We start from the raw sequence: 26,576 nt of genomic DNA, 5'->3' as shown, positions 1-26,576 counted from the left end.
GTGCCCTCGCACATAAACTCTTTTAATGTTGAGCACTACAATTTTTAATGATAATAGTTGAATTAAGGAAACGTAAAATACTATAAAATATGTTACCTTAAGTTAATGCCTCTACAGGGCAGTTTGGGGTTTCTGATTGCTTAGCGTCTTTACTATCTATTAATCAATTGTGAATGTGTACCATGAACAAGTCTTTTAGCTATGGCCCTCTTGGATCTGAGACTGCTATACCCAGGTACATCAGACCTAATTGGGAATCTGCTACTGGATAAATAGATATTTGATTCTGTCCTGCCAGAGCCTTCTTAAGTTAGAGGTTTGCTACTGTCCTCAACTAAAGTTCTATGAGCCTAGGTGATGTGCTGGGGTGATACTATCAATATTCCTTGATAGTCTATTGGCTTTTTGTGAAACATAAATATTTCCTTTTCTACCACATTTTCATCTCTGTCAAGGAAGTGTTTTAAGAGATGCTAATAAATAAATGTTTTAACTACTCTTTGGTACTCCGATACTTCAACAATGTAACAATGTTTCTACTAAGTACAAGCTTGTCTTAGATAAGCAGTGACTAACCTGAGCCCTCAGTAGCCACTGGACGATCAGGGGTGATCTGGGCTCGACCTGGCTTGTGTCTTACGAGCAGAGTGACTGAAGCATTTCCAATCTTGTTGGCGGTCTTCCCTCCCACCGTCAGTATGTTGAGAGCTCGGCAGGTATACGTGCCTGTTGTGAGGAATATTACAGCTGAAGTTATAAATGTCTATTCCATACTTAATTTACTCTTCCCTAATACATCAGGGAAATACCTGATTGTTTTCCATCGTTATAGAAAAAAGGTAGCAAATATTTCACTGTAGTGTAGATATTAAACATTTCAAAATTTTAATTAAAGGTATTCTAAGAACACAATGCAATATATTAGCCCATTGGTTAAACAAACAAAATTGGTAAAATCCAATTAAAACCTGTGTTATACATACTAGATTATTGTTCAAACTATTATTGGGAGAGCTTATTACTTGAGAGTTTATTCAGGCAAGAGGTAAAAAACAAATGAGTATTTGTCGCTAATGAAATATTTAAACAGCTTCAGCTGCTCTCTCTCTGAGCAAATAAACTTGTATGTAAATTAGTAACGGTTGTTTTACACTTGTTAGAATGTTTGTAGCTCAAGCGAACTTTTAATTGGGTACAACTAACTACAAATATAAGACATAAAGTTGTAGTTAGTGTTTGATAGACAGTAAATGATTAACTGTTATACACCAATAAATTGTTTCATTAAATACAGTAACGTCTTTGCACAGCACTGATAAACTTCCTCGTCTTCACAAGTTCCATTTATTTCTATAACATATTAGAGATTCTGTCATTATAACCAATTAAGAAAATAAATTATCTGATTTTTAAAGAAAAGAAATCAAAAAATTTACAGAGATTAATTGTCTATTCAAAGGTTACACCCTTAACGTTAGACATCCAAAAATACTCCAGATAATCAAAACAAAGGGGATGAAATAATTTTAGCTTTATTATTATTATAGCTTTTATTCTTTAAAAAAAATTAAAGATGGTCTTTAAAACGGCCAGATGACTTTTAGGTTTTATTTTTTAAATACTAATACCAGTAAGTACTTAGTACTATTTCTTTGGACTGAGGCAAATCAAATACATGCAATATGAAACATAAACAGAACACAAAAAATATATACATAATAGCAGTAAAAGTTACCTGCAGAATCGGCGGCCACTCTATGTAACTTTAGAGTCTGCCCAGTCTGCCTGAAGTCGGGGCGGCCCTCCCTGGTCCACTCCACTGTCAGCGGCGGGGGGTTAGCGCTCACATTACACTTGATGGTAACCGTCTCACCCTCCTCCGCCTCCCGCTGCCCTGGTCCGCTGTCTATGGTCACCTGAGGTCCGTACTGCACGTCCAACAGGATGTCTGCTTCTCCTGTCTTACCCAGCCCGTTGTCTGCCGTACACGTATATTTGCCAGCATCCTGCAAAAGATATGCTAGAGTTAGCAATATCTAGCCGAACCTCATAAATTTTCAATGTAGGTACCTAAAAGTATTAATTCATTTAAATTTCCACCTGTTTGTTCCTGAGTGTTTTAATACAAAAATGTTTCTTTAGAAAAAGACAATAATAATAAAGACTAATTTAATTAAATATTGTAAAGCCATATTGTTAAAGCAGAGCATAATACAGGATTTCAATTACAAAAATGTTGGGTGAATACGTACACATACAATCACCTTGATGAAGCTTTTTAATATAGATTTTTTTCTAAAATTTAATTATACTCCTCCAAAAATTTATTATTAAGGATTGAATGCGATCAGATGGTTATAATACTGTTTTAATTAAAACGTGCTAGAATCATGATATATGCTGAAAAAACAATAAGCTATTATACAATAATAATTCAAAAAAGCCAATATAACTAGGAATGGGATTAGTGAAAGGTAAAAGTATAATTTACCAACAGTTTCACCTGATATTTTAAATTAAATGTTGAAACTTGATGTGGAAATGTGTTTAGTTTCACTACAAAATGTAGACTCTTAAAATGTAAATTCAAATCAAAGGGGGAGGGAGGGAACAAATTTACAAATTATCCCTAGGAAGTACTGAGGTTAGTTTATATACTGATGTGTACGTACCTGGAGAGCAACACGGTGCAGCGTGTGTGAGAAGGCAATGGCTATGAACCGGTTGTTCCTGGTCCACCTGACGTTACTAACTTGAGGTTTAGCATCAACATTGCACTGTAGAACGGCTGTACCATCACGCTCCACCCTCAGTGGGTTTTCGGGTCCAATTTGAACCCTGGGGATATCTACGACAAGTGACACAGTTCAAACAAAATGTACTTTCATATGACCTTGATCTTTATATGTATTAGATCCCAAATTACTTAAATTTAGGCATTAAATCAATAAAAAAATCTAATAATGAGAAAATATTTGTTGAAGTGAATAATGCCTGAAGTGAATCTGATACTATCGTTGCACTACATATTATTTGAGTTACCATTCATTATATATAATCTCAATTTTTACCATTCATTATATATAATCTCGATTTATTTCAATTGTGTATTTTAAGATAGTGCAACCAGTTTTTGGTGAGGATTTTTTTAAATTTGTTCGGTCACAGCCTTTAAGTAACCTCTTGAAGATAAGAATTTAAAAAAGAATTATCATTTCTGAGGATTGTTAGACATTTGAAGCAGAATTTAGGAGCACCCCATAATTAGACCCAAATAAAATGGTCTAAGAAAGGATAAAATATCTTTTATATTATGTATGTGTAAGACGACTAGAGGGTATGAAATTGTTTTCATTCACAAAATCTCAATTTCACTAAAATGCATTTGTTTTCAACATCTCATTTAAGAAGTATATAATTTATTTGAGTCAAAAAACACTCCTAAGCATGCCACTCCTTAAAGGTATAAATCATGCACACACTGTAAAATATTAATGCTCTTATCTTCAGCCCTTGTTATTAGGGTATGGTAACAAAATTGCATAAATTTCCTATTTTAAACTTTTGTAAAATCTTTTTAAATCATTAAAGAATTATTTATTTGTTTTCTGTCTTCAGAGAAGTGATCTTACATGAGCTTTCACTTAGTAAAAATAATGATTAAACAACCAATTGCCCTACAGTAAAATAAATGTCAATGTAAACTTTTTAAATGAGTAAATAAACCATGATGTAACCATTTATCGGGTTTTAAATAATTGTAACATTTCATTTGTAAGAGAATAAGAATGAAAATCGTAGTAAAAAATGTAACCGATTATTTTGCTAAAGCAAAAACGTTACCGTTTAGAATTGACCATAAAAATAAGAAACATTAAGAAATAAGTAATAAGTATTGAGACCTCAGTTTTAAAACTTTGTACCTTTAAAATAAATTTATGTTTTGTGTATAATGAAAGTCATTCATATGTATCGTTGTACTGGGTGAGAAGTTCCAAACATCGTATTTCACGGCTTTACAACGCAGCAATGTGTAACAAAGAAACGGCAGCGCTTGAAAAGAAACTATGTCAACGATCCAATCCCTACTCGGTCATGGAACAGAAACCAATTCCGTCAGATGGTGTGGAGGGAGGGGCGGGGATATTGCAGTATTAAAACGCAATGCGGTGCAATACAGTTAACAAGAATGTGTTCAACAAGCGGCGCACCATTGCACAACTGCAGCCTGCAAGCGCTGAGCGGGTATTTCCGTGAAGTGGCAGCCTCGCTGCTGGTTTATGTTCCAATAAAAGCCGGTTGGACGGCCGCAGACCAGCAGACCATATGGCCCATGCCGGAGTTCGGGTCGCACATGGCCCTCTCTGTAAACCGGGGCAGGATATTTACTTCGGTCGCAACGCCGATAAATAAACTATCAAAGCTCAGCCAGGCCGGGCTAAAATAGCTGAGTTACGATATCAAGGAGATATTACTTTGACCGGACGTTCCGGTGCATTCGGCACTGAATATTTCAAACCGTCTCGGTCTCGACTGCGTCTGGCAATTCGTGCTCGTGGCGAGTTCTGGCTACAGAGTCGCCCACTTGCCGCGTACGCTCAGAGCAGCCGATACCGCTTACAGTGAGCACAAAAGTGATCAAGTCTCTAAAACGAAACTGTCCAGAAACGTCCAAGAGAATATATAATGTGTTTAAACCCGTCGCTCTGATGGCACATCAGCCACACAGGACCACGACTGCTGTAATTAAATGTGGCTTTCCGACTTAGTCGCAGTAATTGCTGAACTACCGTGAGTTAATTACAAAACGTAGTTTTCTTTTCGTGTATAAATTTATCCACTAGAAAATATGGAACGACTCTTAAATGAACAGTCAACGAAAATATCTGGTTTAAAGAAATTAACGGAATTCCTACATAAACCCACCTTTTTCCACAGTGGAGAGGCAGTTTCCGTGGCGGGTGGAGGGAAAACAAACACACAAATATAATGAAAGTGGAAACCAAGTTGTTTTCAGCGATGTTAAGACAAAGAAACTAATTTAATCTTTGTCTTCCAAACCGTTGCTTGACCTTACACGACCACTGTTAGTGTAACAGCTGTAGGACTAAGTGGTTCTTTCACTTTGATGGCTATCATTGCTTGCTTTTTGTGCTGGTGTTTGTGATGGTAGAATGACCGCTACGCTCTTCAAAATTATTACAAGGATTGAAATGTGTAACAATTAGACAGTAGTAAAATCAATACACGAAACAAAATTAGTTTTTAATACTGCATAATTTAAAAAGTTGTGAAACCCGATACTTCATATTTAAATGCAATACAATACAATAATTATTGTTTTAATATCTCTACCAAGAGTAAAAGTTATTGTGATAACTAGCGCATTATGATAGTTATTTATATGGTGCGAATAACATAAATGACACAACTCAAATTAAGATTGAAAAAATATTTAATTTATATTAAGCTTATTATTATTAGGAATTATTTATATTTCATTTTTCCATACTATATTTTTACTTTATCCCAAATAAGAAAAATATTTCCACATGTCCCTGACCAAATTTGTGCATTTATATGCATATATACCATGTTACGTTAGTTAATTCAGTGTTAAAATGTATAAAAATTCAAGTTAAACTAACAGCTAAAAAAAATTTATATTTAAATAGCGTTTTAAAGTAAGTAATAAATGAGATAGATATGATTAACAGAGCATGACTGAAAGTAAATTTATGATTCTTGAAAATAATGTATGAGCATTATTCTGATAAACCATAAAGCAAGAGGGAGCTCCGCGAACTTGCTGTGGGTGGGATGAGCCCATACTTGTGCATAGTTTGCGTGCTTTACTAAACAAGCTGTCAAAGGATTGCCAATACTTTAGATCTTGCTTGAGATATCTCTTTTTACGTTGCTTGTAGAGAATTCTCATATAAACCAAAGTAGCTATTTTCGTTTATGCTTATCCCTTGCGCTCTTGGAAAATATCGTTTTAAAATTGCTTTCAAACCGAGTCGAAGGTAAAAACAGCACTTCTTGCAATCTGTATTTTGAAAGTTGCATAAAGTGAGTTAATTATTTCGGTTTTTCTCAAATACATAATATTTATCGGCCATCTTCAGTGTTCCACTTTAATTACCCTTGATTAAATTCAATATCCAAAATCACTTATATAAGTAGATTCAATACAAATACAACTGGGAAAGAGTTAGTGACTTACAGTTGACATTAAGATGGACCATAGCCTCCAGCTTGGTGTTGGCGGACATCGCACGGTTCCAGACAGTGCAGCGGAAAACAGCTCCATCGTCTTCCTTTGTGGGCGAGAGTGTGAGAATGGAAGTAACTCCTTGGTCAGTCAGAGTCCGTACGGACTCCAGAGGCTCATGAACACCCTCCCGATACCATCTGATACCCAAGGATTAGTTAGTTGTATGTTCAGATAGGTAAAGTTTAACAAGTTTAACAAATGTGTTGTGAAATTAAACTACGGCGAGATCATAAAAGTAAAATAAAACATAAAGAAATACAACCATTTTAAAAGGGGCAGTAATTGTTTGAAAGAAATCGCATTATTGAGTTAGGGGTAAAACGAAGGATATCATGAATGTATCTATCATGATTCTTCATTACAATTACCTGACAGTAGGGTCGGGGCTGCCTCCAGAACTGCTGCAGGATAGCTGGAAAGGCTTATCTTCGGTGGCTGTGGGATTGAGTCCAGGGCTGACCGAAGGAGCCGAAGGAGCGGTGAGGACGGTCACCGTGAACGATTGCGAGTGCAGGTCCTTACCACTGCCAACCACCTTCAGGCGACACTCAAACTGGCCGTTGTCGCGGTCGAAGGAGGCGTTGGAGATGAGAAGGTCGTAGCGTCCTTGGTCGGGTCGCAGGTCCACCCTGAGTCCATCGAAAAGAGTTTTGTTAATAATGATTCTTACCAAATCCTTTATTGAATGATGTATAAGGTTTTACATCCTGTGGATATACTCGATGATGAAGGACTGAAAGCAGAGCAGAATTAAGATCAAGAAAAAAAATCAAGGATGAAATATGAACGTAACATTATGCCAGAAGAATTTTCAATAACACCCCACTAGGCTGCTGATAAAAATGTGTTTTATAATATACAAGCAGTTGCCCATAGTTTTGCACACAAATTCCTACTGAATAAAAGGTACGTCACATGCATGCATTTTTTAAGTGGCTTAATAAAATACCACTGAACATAAGTGAGGGTCACTGATAATACAATGAACAATGAAATACACAAGTTTCTCCACAATATTGGGAAGCTGGAAAACGAAAATGTAGTTTGTCTAAGAGTTGCAATCCCATTTATACCCCTATGGGTATTTGATCTTTATGCAAATGCTTTAGTTTTTCTATTTCAGTAATGAGGCATACGTGTGCCGAATGTAAACTTCTGGAATATATGGAATTTGGAAAATTTGTGATGAATGGATGAGTGAGGGATTTGCCTTTTATATTTGGATAAAAAAATAAAATAAATGACTTCTTTGTAAACGGTAAAGGAATATAATTGGAATTGGAACTCCTTTGGTTGCGTTCTGTGAGGAGCAATATCAATTGAATTCGCTATTAAATCGCTTTACAACCTCTGGTAACCAGGTTGTTATACAGGAACTAAGGAAAAACCCCTCGACTATGAACCACCCACTTTCGAATAAATATCACATCGCAAAGGTAAAACTGCTGTAAAAATGCTTTAAAAGACGAGAATAAATACATCGAAGTCGGTAATGAAATTCAAATGTAGGCTATCGATAACTTTCCGCCTGGATGTTCGGCACCACTCCCCCTCGCTTATTATTCAAACTGATTCTAAAATAAAAGCGTCGTCTTGTGTTTCCGTACCTCGGTCCCTAGCGGTACTCCTGCACACAGATGACAATTTTTAATGGAAGCTCAAGCTCAAGCTCGGAACCGTTATCTTACATTACTTTAAGGTAGGCTCGTGTATTTGTTAGTGCTCGAAAACATCATGTACAAACTGGAATTGGAACCTTGGTCCTTCGGATGATAACGCAACAACGTGTTTGTTATTTGTCAATCGACGACACGTGAGAAAACGCTATGCTCTCTCAAAATTATATTTGTTCCGTTCGGTTTGCCCGTGTTTGTCCCTATTTACAACCAAACAGAAAGAACCAAGATAAGCGTGCCGTGTCGTGCTTGTGTGTTGTAGAGTCAGCTCTAATAGCGTCTTCCGCTGTCTTATTGGTCCTCAGTTTCCTAAACACGCACGCACCCTCGCCCTCCAGATTGTGTTTAGTCTTGTGGACTGTCACACAGTTTATCATTTGGCATTTAAGTGGTTTTGTAGTAGGTACAGATAAGCTGACCTCGTCAAGGGCGTTTGTTTGGTCTACTCAATGATATTTGACTGTGATCTGGTCACAGATATTTACTATATCTGACAGGTTAATAAATCGAAGTAGTAAAGATATATATTTGACTAATAAACTGACAAGTTTAATCAATTTTTAAATATAGAAATATTTTTTAAAAACCATCAATAAATGTAATGAACTCTTCCTGCACAACTTAGGCTTATATTTTGTTTCATGAACAATTCAACTTATTATTCATTATTCACAGAAATACACTTTGTTGAGGACTGCAAAGGTATAGATAAAGACAAGGTAGTAGATTCAAAGGCCAAACATGCTTACCTGTAGTTGGGGTCTAGGGCAGCGGTGGAAATGGCTACGTTGTCGTGACCTCTCTTGTTGGTCCGCAGCCAGTAGAATGTCGCCTGCTGCGTGGCTAGATGTGGAGGGAACCTGCACTCTAGGTTCACGTCCTCACCCTCCCTCGTGTCGTGGCTCCGGCATGTCACTGTAACATGACAACAGATATTAGGGTTGTTACGTATCTGGCCTCTCTTGTTGGTACGCAGCCAGTAGAATGTCGCCTGCTGCGTGTCTAGATGCGGAGGAAACCTGCACTCTGGGTTCACGTCTTCACCCTCCCTCGTGTCGTGGCTCCGGCATGTCACTGTAACATGACTTCTCTTGGACTTATAAATGGTCTTTTCGGACTTTAAAATGGGTCCGAAAGGTTAATCCTAGAAGTTATACGAATTATGATAGTTACATTCCATAAATAGAGTTGATAATTGTGAGATAGTATCACCCGCCGATAGAAAGTATAAATAACATGTTTTCAAAACAGAAGACATTTAATGTATAGTTTATAAGATGGCCAAACGTATATTTTACAGTATAAAAATTCTATCTCAAGAAACCGACGTTACAAAATGCCAGTGGTGTGGAAAGATATATGACGGGCCTTGATAAATATTAATAGTTTATTACAAAGGCGAAATACTACACATGTTCAGGACATGAAATGTAGCGCACCGATGTATGAAATAGAGATGAACAAGGAGCGCCTGGAGCGGTTCTTACTTAGCTCCTTGCTTTGGAAACCATACTTAGCTATTCCCCTGAAGTGGAAAATACTTGGAAAATTATAATCCTTAGAAGTAAATAATATATATTTTTATATATTACAAAAGTTAAAAAGTGCCTCGACTCAAAGAATATATCCGCAAAGTATCACCGGTGAGTCCGTATATATAGGTAAAGGCACTTTTGAAATTCTAACTTTTGTAGTGCAGCACGGTTACTGGTGCAAACGTTTAAAAAAGGGAATTGTTTGCGTGCATTACAACTGTTAAAAGCTTACATCTACACTATTTCGAGACCAAGTGTAGGTTTAGGTGTACACATAAGCAGAATTAAATTTAGATACTTTTACTATTCTTTGAAAACTATCATAACTTGTTAGTTTTTGTCTTATTAAGCTTTAAACATTTCAACCATTCGGTATCTCGAAAAGCGATACAACAATCTAATGCTTATTTTTCTACTGATCCGAGACGACAAGAACAAATCCATAATTGATCGCCGGAAATTTCGTAAATACCCTGCATATATGAGTATTTTAGTTACAAAGCGTGTTAGTATTTACGGTTTTTACAGTCGGGACTCCATTAACGTGGCAAAGTAGTTTAAACGGACTGCAAACAAATGCGGTGCATTAAGACGGGGCAAGCTCGGGGTCGGGGAAGCAGCTGAGGGTGAAAAGTCGCACTCCGTTGACTAATGTACAGGGTGCGAGTGAGAAATGATATTCACTCGTCCTGTGAGAAGATTTCGCCCTGTGATATTGTCTTGCAGCTGGGGATGATGTATGATGGTCTACATTAGGGAAGCAGGTATGACACTACCTAGCTGTCTTGTCCGCTAAATATCAATTGCCTTTTGCCACACCTGTGTCTCCGTTTCTGTCCACCTAACTTGTTTCCTGCACTGGATGCTATATATTGAATGTTACTACTAATTTATACAAAAAATATACTTTAAGCAGTGTACATTCTTTATGGTCTAATATACAGTATTCTATCAACGGAAAACTGATTAATTTTAATAATGAATATTATCCTAAGGAGATATGCAATCGATCATTACGGCACGATAATCGTACATTCTGAGCAGTAATCAATCACCTGAATGCTGCATAGAGGTTTTGCACGTGTTAAATCAATCTGCATTTCCAGAATTTTCAAAAATTTAAAGTACAACTCTCTGTCTCCCAATTAAACAACAGTTGAGTAAATGTTAAAGACCCATAGTCAGCTCACGTCTTAATGAGTTCCTAGTACAATAAAATTGTTGTCCTATATTGAAATCATCAGATGTTAGATTACTCATACTATATATAATCTTACCTTGTAAGAGATTCCTCACTAATCATACTTCACCTAATCCAAGAGTCAAAAGTAATCTTAACGCATGAGCTAGTTAGTGTAGTAATGACGTGCGTTATGTGACTGATGATATAAGAACAATATTTAGTACGTAAAGCGATTTAATATTTTATGTTACGTTAGGTAAAGTATTATTCAAAACATCTCTGCGTAATTCAGAGTCCTATTTATATAAATATATACTTGATATAACTTAACATGATTCAGCAGCTAAGGAATACAATATTCATTGCTTCGATTCAAAAAGGTGGAAGGAAGTATTAAGCATATTTGGAAATTATCTTTTAACTCAGAACAGTTGTCATTTAATTTTAAATCTGTTACTCTTTACTGGTCATTATAAGAATGAATTATATCAATAGAATCTTTCAAGCTTACATCAGAAAAAATGCTGTTACTTAATTAATGTTCAGTTTATGAATGGATTTATAAAAGTACTGTAAACGTGTTATAAGTTCGATAGGTCTAAAGTAATTGTTTGTTAATTTAACTCCTTGTCACTGGTTCGTTGATTACAACATTGTCCCTTGAAGTGGCCTTTAACAATTCTCTCTTCCTGAGGCACCAGCATTTTAATGAGAACATTCGAGAGGGATAATTAAAATTACGTCAAGCTTTCAACAGAGTGGGTATTGTTTTAAATTATTCAGACAATTAAATTTGGATTAAACCATGTTGTCCACGGGCCGTCGCTTTCTAATGAAACAGAGACGTATTCAACTCTACCTCTGGATCTCGTGCAGTTTATTTTCGCCACGAAATGCTTTTAGCAGCTGCTTTATAAAATCACCTGTGAAACTTTGTTAGAATTAAATTTCGCTGTGATATGTACCTTCAATGGTATTAGCTGAGAGTTGCCAAGTTAGTAACTCAAGCGGTTGAAATTGTTTTATTAAATACGTCGATTTATGTCAAGATATATTTTGAAATCCGTCTGAACTAGTGTATTTGTATTTAAAATGATTATTAATTTTATAGCTCGGAATTTTTTTAACGTTTTTGCTTCTTTAAGAAGGTCACGCGGAGTCCTTATAAATTACATGTATTCGAAACTAAAATTATTGTAAAGACAACGACGCCAACGCAATAACAACCATTACAGTTTGTGAATTGTTGTATCTAAGAAGCCAGATTAAAATCCGGATTATAAGCATTAGATTGTGTTTTACACAATTACAACGATGTTGGTGAGACAAATATAAGAATAGGCTGTTAGAAAAATAAATCATTAAAAATATATAATAATGCTGTATTATTATACTAACCCAGTTCAAGTTTTTAGTGAATGCAGACCCCACTCAGTTCGGTTCAATTAAAAAGTAGGAATCTGACAGCTATGTACACCTTGATTTATCAAACGAAAATTGCAGGGAATCTTCATCACGAATGTAACACCCGGTTATGGAGCTTCAATTTCCTTACGAAGTCTAGGCCACAAATAAATAACGCTCAGCCTAGGTAGGGAAGAGTAAGAGTTATAACATGACTGGATGAGAGATAGGAAACATTACATACAAAGGCCATATTGACACTACATCTACTTTTCAAACTGATTATAAAAAACAAGTATAGGTGGACGGGAGCCAGGCAATATGAATGAGACACCGCCTTTTGAAACCCGAAGCTTATCATTTAATGGCGGGCGCTGTTAGAATCCTGGGATGAATACAAAGTATGTAACGTTCTCCGTGTAAACAGTAATGCTGGCAGGAGGTAACAGTCAAATATATGTACAGCCACGCATCCCAATCCCTTTAGCAGCAGAAGCCTTAAAGTGGCGCCGCGTCGACATCGTAATCTGCCGCGGGGTAACCTTTGTGTTAGTCCTTTAGACGTATATTGGAGCTCGGGAGCGGCGTCTCCGGGGGAGGGGGGATAATTGGGAGCGAAAATTGTTCCCGAGCTCGTAAATTTCAGCCCGCACAGAAGCATAATGGCAGTTATTGCTTTAGATGAAGCATTTACGGTTTAGATTTATGATGGAACACGTCTAGCTAAGGTAAACATTGTACGGGTTCTCGTTAAAAGGCACGATGCCAAGAAAACTTCATAAAAGCAGATTGTCAACGCTTCGGTAAATGCATTAAAATGTTTTAAAACAAAACACCGCTTTTCTACCAGGTTCTTAGTTTTGCCGGACCAGTTATACAAAATTCGCTTACGATCGAATGCACCGTTCGTTCCACAACTTATAATGAGACTTACATCCGATAATTTTACGTAATAACGTTGTTTTAAAGATTTGTGGTTTTATTCATTGTTTATTTGTTTTTTCATTGCAGACCAGTGTACCTTTAATAAACATTATTTCAAACCCGCAATCTCGTCGTTTATAATACTATCAGCAAATAAACACGTTACAATGTTTTAGGGTTGATTCTATAAACAATAATAGTCATGTAACATTCTAAAGTCAATTTTATTTAGTGAACAAATAATTGAAATATATACTTTGGATTCATTAGTGGATTACTTTGGGTCCCCAAGTTTAAGCGATATTACGAGACATGAAATAACTTTCGTTTACCGTTTATTACGTAGCTAAAATGTATATTATAAAAACATAAAACAGAGCTATATTGAAGTAACGATGTTTCACTATGACATTATACCCCATTTTCAATTGTTGAAAAATGGCAGAAGTTTAAAATCGGACATGTAAATGAACATCGAAATAAAACTCAAAATTAAATATTGTTTACTGCTTAAAATATTTAACATATGTAAATTATCAAAGACAATGAAAATTTAAATGCATTATAATTAGTAGTTTGAACCATTAAGAGATGAAGATCCTCAACTTCAGTTTTTCTGTGAACCGGGAAGTTTAGGATGCGCAATTTCTTAGTGAGTATATGAAATATGACTGACATGGAGTATATATTAACTCCATATTATAACTCCGTAATAGATTAACGTATCATATATTAAATATCAACTCCTTGAATAATATTTAATTAACGTAATAACATTCTTATATTACGTAATTTAAAAATGGAATTTTCTAATAATGAATTGAATCAATGCAATTCTCTTAGGTCGTATACACTGTAAACATTTTCATTATCATGTTACAAGCCTGCCAAAAAATGCTACCTATAATAAACAACTACAGTTCCTCTAAAATACTCAAGAAACATTTCAGCAAGGAATAATTTTGTATAATCAAGGTATATACTTAATTGATCATGGAATCACTACAAAATAAATCGACCGACCTCCTTAAGCGCAATTAAATACATTTGTAACTACAAAGCACAAGAATAGAAACATTTCTTTGATCAAAGAAAGATAGAACGCAATGCCTATTGTAATTATTGCTCAGTTTAATAACTCAAGGTCGTATTAAAAGTTTGACATCTCTAACAATTCTACCAATCTAATGAATAAAAAGAATTAATGTTTATTGTTAATATAAAAATGCTAAAATTAATACTCCACTGCGAGCGAACACATCATGTTTTACCCCGAGCTGTCGACACACAAACGAGCTATAGCTGCTAAAGACACGCTTAGTGAATTAATGATGAACTTCGATGCAAATAGAATGTTGAAGTACACAAGCCGTACATCTAGTTGCTTTACATGTTCGGTGTTGGTATTTCACGTAAAGTAACATTACATCAGCGCTCTGTGTACTAAACATTGTACGCAAATACATATATTTCCACAGTATTCAATATTCTGTACATAACTAAGCTTTTAACCACTGATATTATGCTGTGTATAATAATTCCTTATAGTGTACTTAGTTCTAATAGATTTCTGAATATTATTGTGTCTGTTATGGTAAAAAAGGTGACAGTATTAGCTGAGGGTGTCTTTTGTCTACGGGTGATCAACTTTATATTTAGATAACTGTCGAACTTTACATCTTTTATTTTCGAGAAACACTTTAATCATTCCTCATATTTCTTTTCTTTTAAGCTTATTGTTTAAAACCTTTGGATATTTTCATTAAACAATGGATACAGATTTTTCCTTTTTTTTAGCAAAAATACATTAGATGTTACAAAATAAACGTGTAATAGAGATATTAGTAATACTTGGCACTAATGTTCAGTTCGTATTAAGAACTAAACGACTCAGTATAAGAAATATTTTTCTAAATAAAATTAAAAGTCATTTTCTAATAAAAGCACTAAACTTAATACCCAAAATTGTTCAGGAGACCTGGCAAAATGCTCTTATAAAAGTTATTAAAAGGATTCAATGCCGTAAAAAATACAAAATATAAGCTATGCGATCAATTTTATTATTTTCGGCTCAATTACAAGATATTGACATTGAGACAGAAAACAAGCTAAAATTAAAATACCACATGGCACAGACTTGCTTGGCAATGAATACATATCAAAGTTACCATTTCGGACGTAACAAATAAATGGCTAGTAGTAAACTGGTGAAAACTATATTTAGAAAAAACACAATGGCCCACTAAAAGCTCTTAGCCGTTCCACATGGTCTTGTAATATTCAAATCACTCCGCCATTTTCCGAGAGGTAATTGCAGATTGTTGTTAGCGTCCGATTAATTTGTAATCGCCGCTCGGGCAACCAGTTCCGAAAAATGCTGCTGTCAACATTCCTTTGTGAAATTCATAGAAGAGGCTGCCTCAGCCTCCCACGTAATAGGGGGAGATATTTGTATGCAATCTGTTGGGCCTTATTATGGGCAATAATGACCGTTTTGATGGCCGACGATAAGGAGTTGGATGAGTGTTACTGGCAGTGCGCATGCGTGGTGCTAAGCCCCGAGCCAGGTCGACAACTGCCGAGCCGACTCGCTGCTGTAAACCGGTTCCAAGATGGCGGCACTCGTGCGCCTACAAACGACGTCTGCCTGTCCATCTGGCGGACAAATAAATAGTAGTCACTAAGAACAGCGCAGCTTATCTGGACACCGGCCTTAAATGACGTACGAGAGTTACATCTCTTGTATTGTACCTCGGAAACATTGTTCCCGGATTCTCTACATTATGCATGCGGGTTGTGCATATTTATTTGGGAAAGGACATCATGGAAGCTATATATTGCTCGGCGTATTCATATTATTAAAACCCTTCTTCGCATCAGTTTGAATCTCACCGCATCTCCATCGACGATATGGTTAAATATTGCGTGTTTTGTTTCATTAATGTTGAGTTAACTTTCGCCTCTATAATACTGTTGGCTAAAATGGTTTGGCTGTAATAGATGTAAAAGTGCTAATCAGTGTAATCACAATTACAATGAAAATGTGATTTAATTTATGTTTAAAGTTTCCTGCCAATTATTAACGTTTAAATCAACTGTTACAATTTTGGGTCAACATTTAATTCTGAACATTATTCGTATGGAAAAAACGTTAAAAAAGCATTGGAAAACAGGACAGACGCGAACATTACCCTCGTACAGTTAGTTATTCATACCCTACAATATTATTAATTTTCGTGGATATGAAAAATAACTAAACAAAGGGATGGAAACGAGGGGTTTGTTTTAACAACGTTATTCGCACAGGGGTGGGGATTGGGGGCTTGCTCTCCAATCAACCCGAACAATGGCAAGAATTTGAGAATGTCAAAAAAAGTAATCACTTAAACAACAGGGCAAAGAAATCGAACGCAAATTCCATCTTTGTACTCGCGCGCGCTTCAACATTACGAAATCAAAGAGTGCATTGTTTGTGCAGCCCAACCCTCCAGAGCGGCGGCGGCGGTGGATGAAGAGTTTTTATTAAATTTCCGAATGAGGGAACACATAATTGAGTTTAATTTTGCAAAGCATCCCTCTCTTCCACCCCGGTGGGACGTTGACCGGATGGAGAATCCGTCCGGACCATTTACTCGAGGCGGTAACGTGTGATCGAGGCAGGGAAGGGTGATCGGGCAGATGCCGCTCGTTGGCGCGGAAACCATATTTATCGGGGGTAGGAGACGACCTGATCTTCAGGACTAGGGTTAGTTCCTGCAATATGTTCACAGCAATATATGGTCGATACCGTGTCGCCTTTCGATCCTTTTATCTGGTACGGATAGGATGTGGCAAATCAATCACACCACCCATGCGTTTTCCAAAATAATATTCTCACGATTCCTTTAACAGTTAATTGACAAATCTTGGCAGGAGATATTTTGTCCTAAACAGTTATTTTTTTTAACAAATAATGAATAAAATGCGACTGTACTAACGCAAGGGTTGGTTTATTATTCAATTATCAAACATGGTTAGATAGAACAACAGAGTTGGCTTTATCCTGATGGTCCCGTGTTTTGTTAAGAGTTTTAATCGTGGGCTAGATCTGCCTTCATTTGCTTTTGTAAGCCACTCAGAGTTATGAATAGGGAACTGCAATTATGCAGAGTTTTTAAACTGAATACAGAACTGTATGTGAAATAAAGGTATGTATATGTTATTTAAATAATATTTCATCCAAAATATGTTAATGGAAACCAATAACGCCTTAGTTACCCACAAAACTTTTTGGCCCAAGCAAAAATTAATGACTGTTTTAATGGTTAAATAAATTAAATTTAACGGCCAACTCTTATAAAATACTTTGTATTAAAATTACACAAACAAATATAACATGTCATAATTTGTGAAGTACCCGTTAACTAGTTATAATATCTTTCGGAACATTAAAATATATTGCAAAGTGTCTGAAAATAGTGAAATGGACGAACACTACGTGATGTAGACGATTGAGTCTCTGGGTTAATATATGCTGATCCGTTACCCTCTTGTTGTGTGCATACAACGAAGCATGCAAGGCGCTACTTACGTACTAGGGTTTCTTTGCCGTGTCTAACCTTCTAGGAATGATATTGATCTTACGACCGGTTAGTTATTATTCATGGTGGTGTTATTCTTAAGACACTTATATATTAGCAACCCTTGTATTTGTAATAATAAAGCAGAGCAAACCAAATGTTTACTTCTATGAACAATTTATAAGGAAAATTAAATAAAAACAAAGAATATTTTTACCCCAAATCATTGTTTTAAAAATACAAACGAAAAGAGGGGGAAAATAAGTCGTAGAGATAAAGGTTCAAGTAATCTTGAAGCCAAGTAAGTAACCAGAAGTACATTACCAATAAACCTGTATTAACGACTTAAAAGTGGCTTACAATTGTCGAATAATTGAGTTGCTTGTGCGAATTGTCCAGTGGTAACCCATCCAAAAGACAGCCTCTCTTGATGTTACATGATTTGGTTATCTTGTGATAGTCATAATGCCAATCATACTACGAAACTGTTAGGTACAAATTGTTCGCATGTTTACAATTCTCTAGCACTGAAATTACGTTGTCTGCTACAATTTTTACCTCTTTAGTGGATCTTTTAAGCACCAGACTACATTGCTAAATTGTATTCCATTAGTATTTAACTTAGAATGCTTAACTACCGTTTTGGAAAAAAAACTGCCAGTTAAATAACAAAATTCCTTAACTAACATGTTAAAAACAGATACGATATTTATTCTTTAAAATTCTCGCCATAGGTCCTACGAGACAAGGTTTCTCGTTGTGAATAATCATACAATTGTAACCACAACTATGGCTACTAATATGAATACTGTGAATATCGCATTATATTCCATATTTATAGCAGTGATGCCACAAAAGCAACGTTTGACACGAGATTTTTCACTCCATTGTTGTCGCTTTGGTCACAATTTTATAAACCCTGACAGGCTGACGGTTGACGTATGACAGTGACATGTGGCGCGTTTAGTTAACGGGGTTCGTTTTACGTGATAAAAGCATCCCTTTAAAATCCAAAAATGTCAGTTTCACTAACACTGACAAACAAGTTTGGCCTTTCATTTCGCTAATGCACATTACCGTGGAATGTTTTTAACTCGCTCATATCGTTAGTTAAAAATATATGTGAGTAAAACAGCCGGGTACATGTACACACGGGCGACACACATCAATAATGAAACTGATGAAACAACGCAATGGTAGAACATACTTAGTCCGAATATGGGTTTAATGAATAAATGAATAAGATGTGTAATATTGTTAGTTTTTAAGATCAATTGTTTACTACCATTACATTATATACCACCTGGATTAGGATTCCGTTTTGACATTCTTTGTGATTATACTTATTTTAGAATTTGTTAGGATTTTCCCCCATCTTTTCTCATAAGAGTACTCACACCAGTCTTCTACTTCTTATCTCCCACAAGATCTATGTAGATATGTACATATCAAGGTTTTGATGTATCTCCAATTATATTGTCTTAGCCTATCAATAATTTGTAGCATTTTGTTTTCGAAAGCATCTTCAGTCAATAATATATGTTGAACTGTGACTGCTGCGAGTACATATCCGCTTATACGGATGAGTTTAAAACTAACCAACCAAGACAAATATGACCAACAGTGATCAATACGGCTTTTATCACAGGTAACAACTTGGCATATGATTTTTTTACAGAAAGACGGATTCCAGTAAATCGTATTTCCCAATAACTTTCAAAATTCGGTGTCAGAGACCATGCCAAACCATACATCAGTTCCGTGGTCCATAAGAATTCAGTAAAACTTATTTAGACAAATCTGTTACTCTAACTCTAATACAGGCTATCTCTATTAGTAATTCTAATACTGCTTTAAGACATTAAAAGTTTATATTTTCAAAGTGCATTCTCTGAGAAACAAATATAGCCGTGTAAGGGTGGTGGGGGGCTATTAAACATTTTTATTTATCTTATCAAGCTAGAGTAAAATATACTTTGAGTGTTAACCCACAACCTGGACTCAGGCTAAACCCATAAACCGGGAAGATTGTGGTGACCATAAAGTACAGTATGCAGTGGAGAGCTCTTAAATTCAAGCTCTGGGTCAGCGCGTGAGAAGATTGCGCACCTTTCAGATGCGGTTGATGGAATGTTAAATCTTACTTGTCTCTTTGAGGGGAATGTGCAATAGGTTTGTTTTTGTTAGCAGTAGAATAGAGTATGCTAGTGGTAAAACTCAAACTGTCTGAGATACTACAAAACTATATTATATACATAAAACACTTGTATGAACGTATCATAATTTCGCCGCTATCTCTAGTCCTTATCAGAGAAGTTTTCTACCCAGCAGCGCGAAACAAATGTACGAAAGCGAAATCTCTGAGTTACCTTTTTGTGTAAAACTGTCCCTCGGGATGAAAGTTTGATATCGCTGACGATTTTCTTAGATCTCTTCAGCAACGTTCTCAGGAAGCCTTTACTAAGAGATATGACCGATTATTCCGTTCTTCATTAACATCGATTACTCAACTTCGAAAATATACTATTGAAGGATTTTTATTTTATTATGATTCGGTCATCAACACAGTTGATTGCCAGTCTCTAATATCTTTATGAAACTGAAAAAATAAAGTGTAAGTAATATTACTACTATTGCTGCAGAGTGTACTTTCAGGTTATTAATACCTAGAATTTATATTGAGTAACTAAAACTGGCGCTTTGCAACCAATTTCGTGTTATTAACCATCCAACTGTTGTTCATCAAAATTTTAATGAACACAACCCATTGTTGATTGTTGTTCGTCAAAATTTTGATGACCAAACATTCCCTTGCATAATCACTCATTACAGTATATTCCGGCAACGTATCGATTCAATTCATGCACCATTGGATTCGGGAAAAAAAAGCCTAAGGAATACTATAGTTTTATTCCTCTTTGTATTGTAGTTGCAACGTACCGTAGTTTGGAACGTCAAAGAAGATGATGCAATTCATTGTGACCGCCATGTTGTCGATGCCGTCTGATTTGTTGATGTGACGAGTCGTGTTTATTAGTAAGTTTTAGTAGGTTTATTTGTGTTTTAGTGTGTGGTGAATTTTTAAATATTGCAGTAGTGCAAATAAATATATTTTAGAATAAATAAATTTCTCGAAAATTTTTCGCTAATGTTTTGAGTAATGACAAAATGAAACTTTTTTCGACTCTTCAAAAAAACTAATGGAATTTATTTTACTACTACTGTATAGTTTACTTTATTCTGAGTAATAAAATATGCAATATAACATGTATTGAAGTAAAACTGTATTAGTAAAACTTTTATTAGCAAACTCTTACATATACACCCTATTTTCACAATTTATGCGCATCGCTGCTTTTTGTTATATAGTGTTATTATAGTTTCATAAATTTGTATAATGCTTATGTGTTTCTGAAACTAGAATAAATTTGACACAAAATGGCTATCTCACTTTTATAGTTTGCTTACTATAACTTGGTTTGCTAGGTATGGTCCCCCCCAAATTAAAAAAAATGTAAATTTTGAATTTCATGGAAAACAATTTTTAGTAAACATTTTTTTAAGGCCAAATTTAAATACTAATATTATTATATGTTTAATTCTAAACACAAAAATATATACTTCTATATATATTGCTTTTAATTTATATTTTTAATACATTTTTTTAAAAAACCCTTGCACGAGGCTCGAAAACATGCCGCCACTACAGGAAAAAATGACCGCCAGTTGGAGGGTTAATTAACTACGGTGAATCGTGCCTGAAAAAGCAAACGCTAAAACGTTGGCAGTTTGTTAATTAATTTGCAATATTACTCAGGAAGTATTACTAATTAATTAATAACAACATGAAACACACTTATACCACATAAGCCGTACTTTTACAACTTAAAAACAGTTAAAAACTTTACAAAACGTGTTTCAAATAATCCACTTCATTGTACATGAATACTTGAAAATCAGTATATTTTCAGTATATACAAGTAAAAACCACGGATATTGTTTATTAATAACAAAGCACTGTTGATACAATAATTCATTATTTACGTGATATACTTCACTGCGAACACAAGTTTGATGTAAATTTATACAATTCAAATAAATTACCACTACGGGGCAAATGTTTTCTCATCATTATTTGAATAAATGTAGATGTATAAATATCTGGCGTTTGCACCGTGGCTCAAAGTTCACCACTTGAAATGGACTTGGTTGAACGAATCTCGCACACTTAGTCGGGATTAAGTGGAGCGACGCTTCACAAGTAAACTCGAGCCGAGTTGAAACTTTGATACATCCTGGCTTGTGATAGCAAAGCGTAAAGCTTCACAGCAGATAAATTTTTCTGGTATCCGGAGAGTTGTAACTAGTTTCAAGTCTGTTCACCGAAAGAAACGGTTCCATTGAGACAGATTGTTGCATTTGGCAAACGTTCAAGCTTAGTATACCCCTGACACGAGTCGGCCAACCTCACTTCTGAGATAAACTAGGGGTGCACTCGTTATTCACGGAAAAGATCTGACCGTGATTTGCAGCGTGACCGTGATTTCGTAGTAAAGTTGGTAAATATACACGTATTCTTTTACTAAAAGAATCTAGATGACCGAAACTCCTTAGGGGAATCAGAAGGTTCGGATTATGCTAGAAAACTTTAAATGGCTTTCATTTAATACAAAAGTTTTCCTTGGACTTACTTGTACAGCACAAACACTGAGTAGGAGTAATTTTGTATAATATAATAGAATGTTTGCCCAATCATTAAGTATTCAATTAATGTTAAGTTGTTTACAACTCGATATGCGTTTTATTTCATTTTTATCTATAATATTCCATAATTGAATCACATTTAGATTTACATTCGGTTAACAATTTAGTTTAATGAATATGTTTTGTCAGCTGATATCTTGCTAGATAGTGAAATAACCTGGTACAAAACGTGAGTATAAAATTGAATTACTCAGGAATAAATACCAAATAATTAAAAAAACTTGTATGTTGATAACTACCGATGTAAAACGTCTGAAGATAAAAACTAATCTTTTGCATATGTATGAGTTGTGACATCTGTTTTTAAATGATCTATGATTTACTGAAATTACATTTTAAAATTAAATGTATTATAGGAAATTAATATCTATAAAGTGAGGTAGGAGGTAGTGTCTTACTTAGGAAAAACATTATCATTAGATATGAGCCCTCAAAGTCAAAGAGTTGCCGAGATATCAGCGATTAACAGACGGGCTCGACTCTTTGGGTTATCTAAGTTACTAGCTTCGCTTACGCTCAGCCCAGAACACTGCTGGTATTGAACTTTGATGAGAACTGGAAGTGCCCTCAATGGGTGGGGTCGAGGGAACAGGCATCAGGAGCACCACTGGATGGGAACCCGAGGCAGCTAGAGGATGGAAAAGTTGGAGGCTGCACGGAAACTGAAAGAGAATTGGCGATGCCATGCCAATACAAGCCAATGCCAAGTTTGTGTTGGCAAGCCATCCAAAGATTAATGAACACTATCTCATGTATTGTTGAAGTTGTTTAATGTGAAGTTCTACATTATACTTGTTTGTATTGTGCAGGCAGCAGTGATTGGTGGTAACTTTCTTGAAAATTAGTTTTAGTGTAGTATAAGTAATGTAATATAAGTGGTGATTAACGAACGCTGGTTTCGTGATTTTAAACTAGCCCTTCATGCATCGTTTCAGAATATTTTGAAATCATTGTTGACTTCACTTGACTCCACACAGGTAACCCAGTGTCGCCATAAGCAAGTTGGTATGATGTGGGTTATACACTACTGCACTGCCTGTATACAAAACAAAAGAAAACGTGCTGAAGAATTTTTATACGGTCAGAATTGATCCTTGTCTCCCGAATTTCAGTTTTTGAACTTAACATGCAATGATACTCTCCATCCACGACTGCTCCAGTACATCCTCAAAAAATGTAGGTCAATCATTGTGTGAAGGTGATAAATTGGAAGGGAGTTAACTAACACATTAGGTCTTTACCTTTTATGTAATTATTTATCAAACTATGATATGTATACGACCAACATATATTCAACGTTTATTTGCGTATAATGTCCTGAACAAAATGGAGCTCTTACTTTTATACGTAACCAGAGAATGACTGATGGAAAATATCTAGGTTGATTGTCACTTTGACATAAACTAATATTATCACGTTACTTTGAATTAAAACTAAGGAATGTTTATCTCTATTTCAAAGATTTGAGAACTTGTAAAATTAAAACGAATAAATATAGTTTGATCACTTATTACATATTGCAAATTCCTTGTATTCTAATCTGAGAAAAATTTCATTTCTACTTTGATTGGCCCTTGGTTATAAGTTATAACCAAACATCTAATGTAAATTTAAAGCACAACGATAATTTTAATGTTCTACCCACTTACTAAAACGAATACACACAAATGTTATGGTTTTAAGTTTAAAAATAGTTTTTGGATTACAGTTTTACAATCCATTACTGTAAGACTAATTTATTACTACTACTAAAAGTTAGCATAAAATCACAACATTAGAAAATACAACTAGTTAAGCTGTACAAGTATGTTTTAAAAGTAAGACACGAAAAAGGGATGCACGCAATGTACCTGTAATTATTAAAAGCGAATAAAACTTCTAATTTAATGACACTTGCAGAATTCCGCCTACAGAGTACCACGCGAGGCGGCACTTACTTCTGTCCTTTGTTTGACTTTCAAAACCGTAATTCAACTACATCGTAACAGCTGCTTTCCATTCAAAGTTCATAAATTTTAACGACACAATACCAGGTGTTCCCTTTAATAGGCGAGGACGAATGCTGTTTGTAATGATTGCTATTTAATTGGCGTCTCAATGAGAGAGAACGAACCTGTCAACACAAGTCAAGTCAAGCCAACTAAAATCATTCATCAGAACTTCGTACAAAGAGATCTTTAAATTATTCATCTCCCCTTTCCCCACCGTTGCTATTTTTTTAACATTTTCAGAATATGAAAGTGTTTATTACATCCAATTTCGATATGGCGATATATTTCACGTTACATTCACTATCTTCCAAATCAACTTCAAACAAATCTTTGATTTCTTGTTTTAAAAGCTTAGAATTGTATCATCGAGATTTATTTTAGGGGTTAACATGTAACCATTTGAAATCAACAAACATTTACATGGTTTAATTTAGGTAAACCAACATTAACATATAGCCCACTATAATCAAGAAATATTATATATTAACTTACCATAAGCAAGCTTACAATTTAATTTCTAACACGTGACAATAATTTTTAAACTCACGTTTTACAGTAAACAACTATAAATGTGCACTAAGTGACTGAAACGCCAAGAAAAATATATTTATCTCTTACATAACACGGAAGCGGATCAATTCGTTTATGACGATATTTGAAAGCTGTCAAAAAACAAATGTTGATTATGAGGTAAAATAAATGTTGACCACATTTTAATCTCCTGTAAAATGGTGTGAATAAATAAAGTCTCCCTTGTTCTATTACAAAACGGCTCTTACTTAAAAAAGGACGCCTAATATCCTGAAATGATTGGCAGTGGTAGAGAGGGTAAGGGCTTTAAAACTCATCCAGTATAAACTCCGACAGTCTGACAGGAATCTTGTGACAGGTGACAAGTGACGTGTTTTGTTCACGGTTTCGGTTTTATACGAAACACACAATCCCATTTTGTCCACAGGAATCTACTGGGGATTTTTAATAAAACAAACATTTTCCTTTACGACAGATTATCGTTTGAACCGAAAGTTATGTGTACAGGTTTTATTTGTAACGTTGAAACTTTATCACCTATAAAATGTACAAGTTAGTCCACACAGCTTGACCGGGCTAAGTACATAAACCGAGTATACAGCGTTGGCTATAAACAGCGGTATGAAGTGACGAACTAAAAGCCCTTGGTCAACATCTGAGAAGATTCTTCAAAGTACTGCCTGAGTTACTTAAACCTTGTACTATTTATTAATACATAATTCTTATTTAAACGCCATGCAAGAAGATTGTGATGATAATGTATTGGTATATACAAATAAAAGTGAATACGTAAAGGTGTGTCTTACCTAGTGTTAATTCTACCATCTAGATATATAAACCGATCTGCCACCTACCATTCAAGAAATTCAACAGTATGTTAGTGCATACTCAACAAAACATTTTTCCTGCTCTCTCCCTCCTGATATTGAGCCATTTAAAATGGACCATCTTAGTTCAAACAAGCGACTTTTTAATGCGTCATTTCATTATTTAAAACAAGGGGAGTTCCTTCCCTTGTCAGATGAACTTTTTTAATAAAAGTTCAACGTTTACATATATCCTTTTAAGAGTGATTCTTTTCAATTCAATACCAAAATCTTAAAACATGACAAACATCAAGACTTAATCCTAAACTCATGAAGACATTTTAAAAATAAAACCACCACATTTATGACTGTTTTATTAAAATAATCAAAATATGGTTTGGTTGAATTTCATATCATGAATATACAAAGACCAATATCTATGTGGAAAACATTTTAGCCTGAAATCCTTAAGAGACTAAAAGTTTTATCCACGTCATCTTGCACATCCATTTTAACAGCTTTATCAGGAAAAGTTTATAGAGATCGTAGCCGGGGAAGCAAGCCGAGACAATAGTTTGGCAAACATTCAGCAGTCTAGAAAGGGTCTGGGTAAGGACATGACCTTAACATGATGTCTTCCAATGAATATTACTTATCTGATTACACAACTACGCTGTATTAAATTGACCTTCGTTACAGGATCTTCAATCTTACTAGGAGACTCTCACAGTTAGGAGCTACATTTAAATCTTATGTCATTAAGCAAATAGAATTCGCCACTAGATGATTATCTGCATTATAACTGCAACTTTTAGTTCAAGTATTACAATAAATAAAAAGCACTTCACTAATTAAATCTTTTATTATTGTTATGAGTGGCAAATATGATTTTAAAACCTCAAATCTTTTTAGAGTATCATCTTTAT

The 26,576-nt window shown here is 35.1% G+C and overlaps 1 protein-coding gene across 2 annotated transcripts in view; it reads right to left on the bottom strand.

Moving 5' to 3' along the window:
• Positions 1-26,576, bottom strand: part of LOC124357062 (hemicentin-2) — a 222,563-nt gene that overhangs the window by 26,168 nt on the left and 169,819 nt on the right. For both annotated transcript variants that reach the window (XM_046808466.1, XM_046808467.1), the window contains exons 2-7: positions 8,703-8,868; positions 6,646-6,906; positions 6,227-6,414; positions 2,673-2,848; positions 1,736-2,006; positions 577-726 (exon numbers count right to left, since the gene is read on the bottom strand). In XM_046808466.1, the coding sequence (XP_046664422.1) occupies positions 577-726; positions 1,736-2,006; positions 2,673-2,848; positions 6,227-6,414; positions 6,646-6,906; positions 8,703-8,868 (1,212 nt within the window). The remainder of the gene's footprint in view (positions 1-576; positions 727-1,735; positions 2,007-2,672; positions 2,849-6,226; positions 6,415-6,645; positions 6,907-8,702; positions 8,869-26,576) is intronic.

The sequence above is a fragment of the Homalodisca vitripennis genome, chromosome 3 (genome assembly GCF_021130785.1).
Source record: "Homalodisca vitripennis isolate AUS2020 chromosome 3, UT_GWSS_2.1, whole genome shotgun sequence".
Taxonomy (NCBI): Eukaryota; Metazoa; Arthropoda; class Insecta; order Hemiptera; family Cicadellidae; genus Homalodisca; species Homalodisca vitripennis.
The sequence above is the reverse complement of the archived record's forward strand: the minus strand, read 5'-3'. Positions and strand labels throughout refer to the sequence as shown.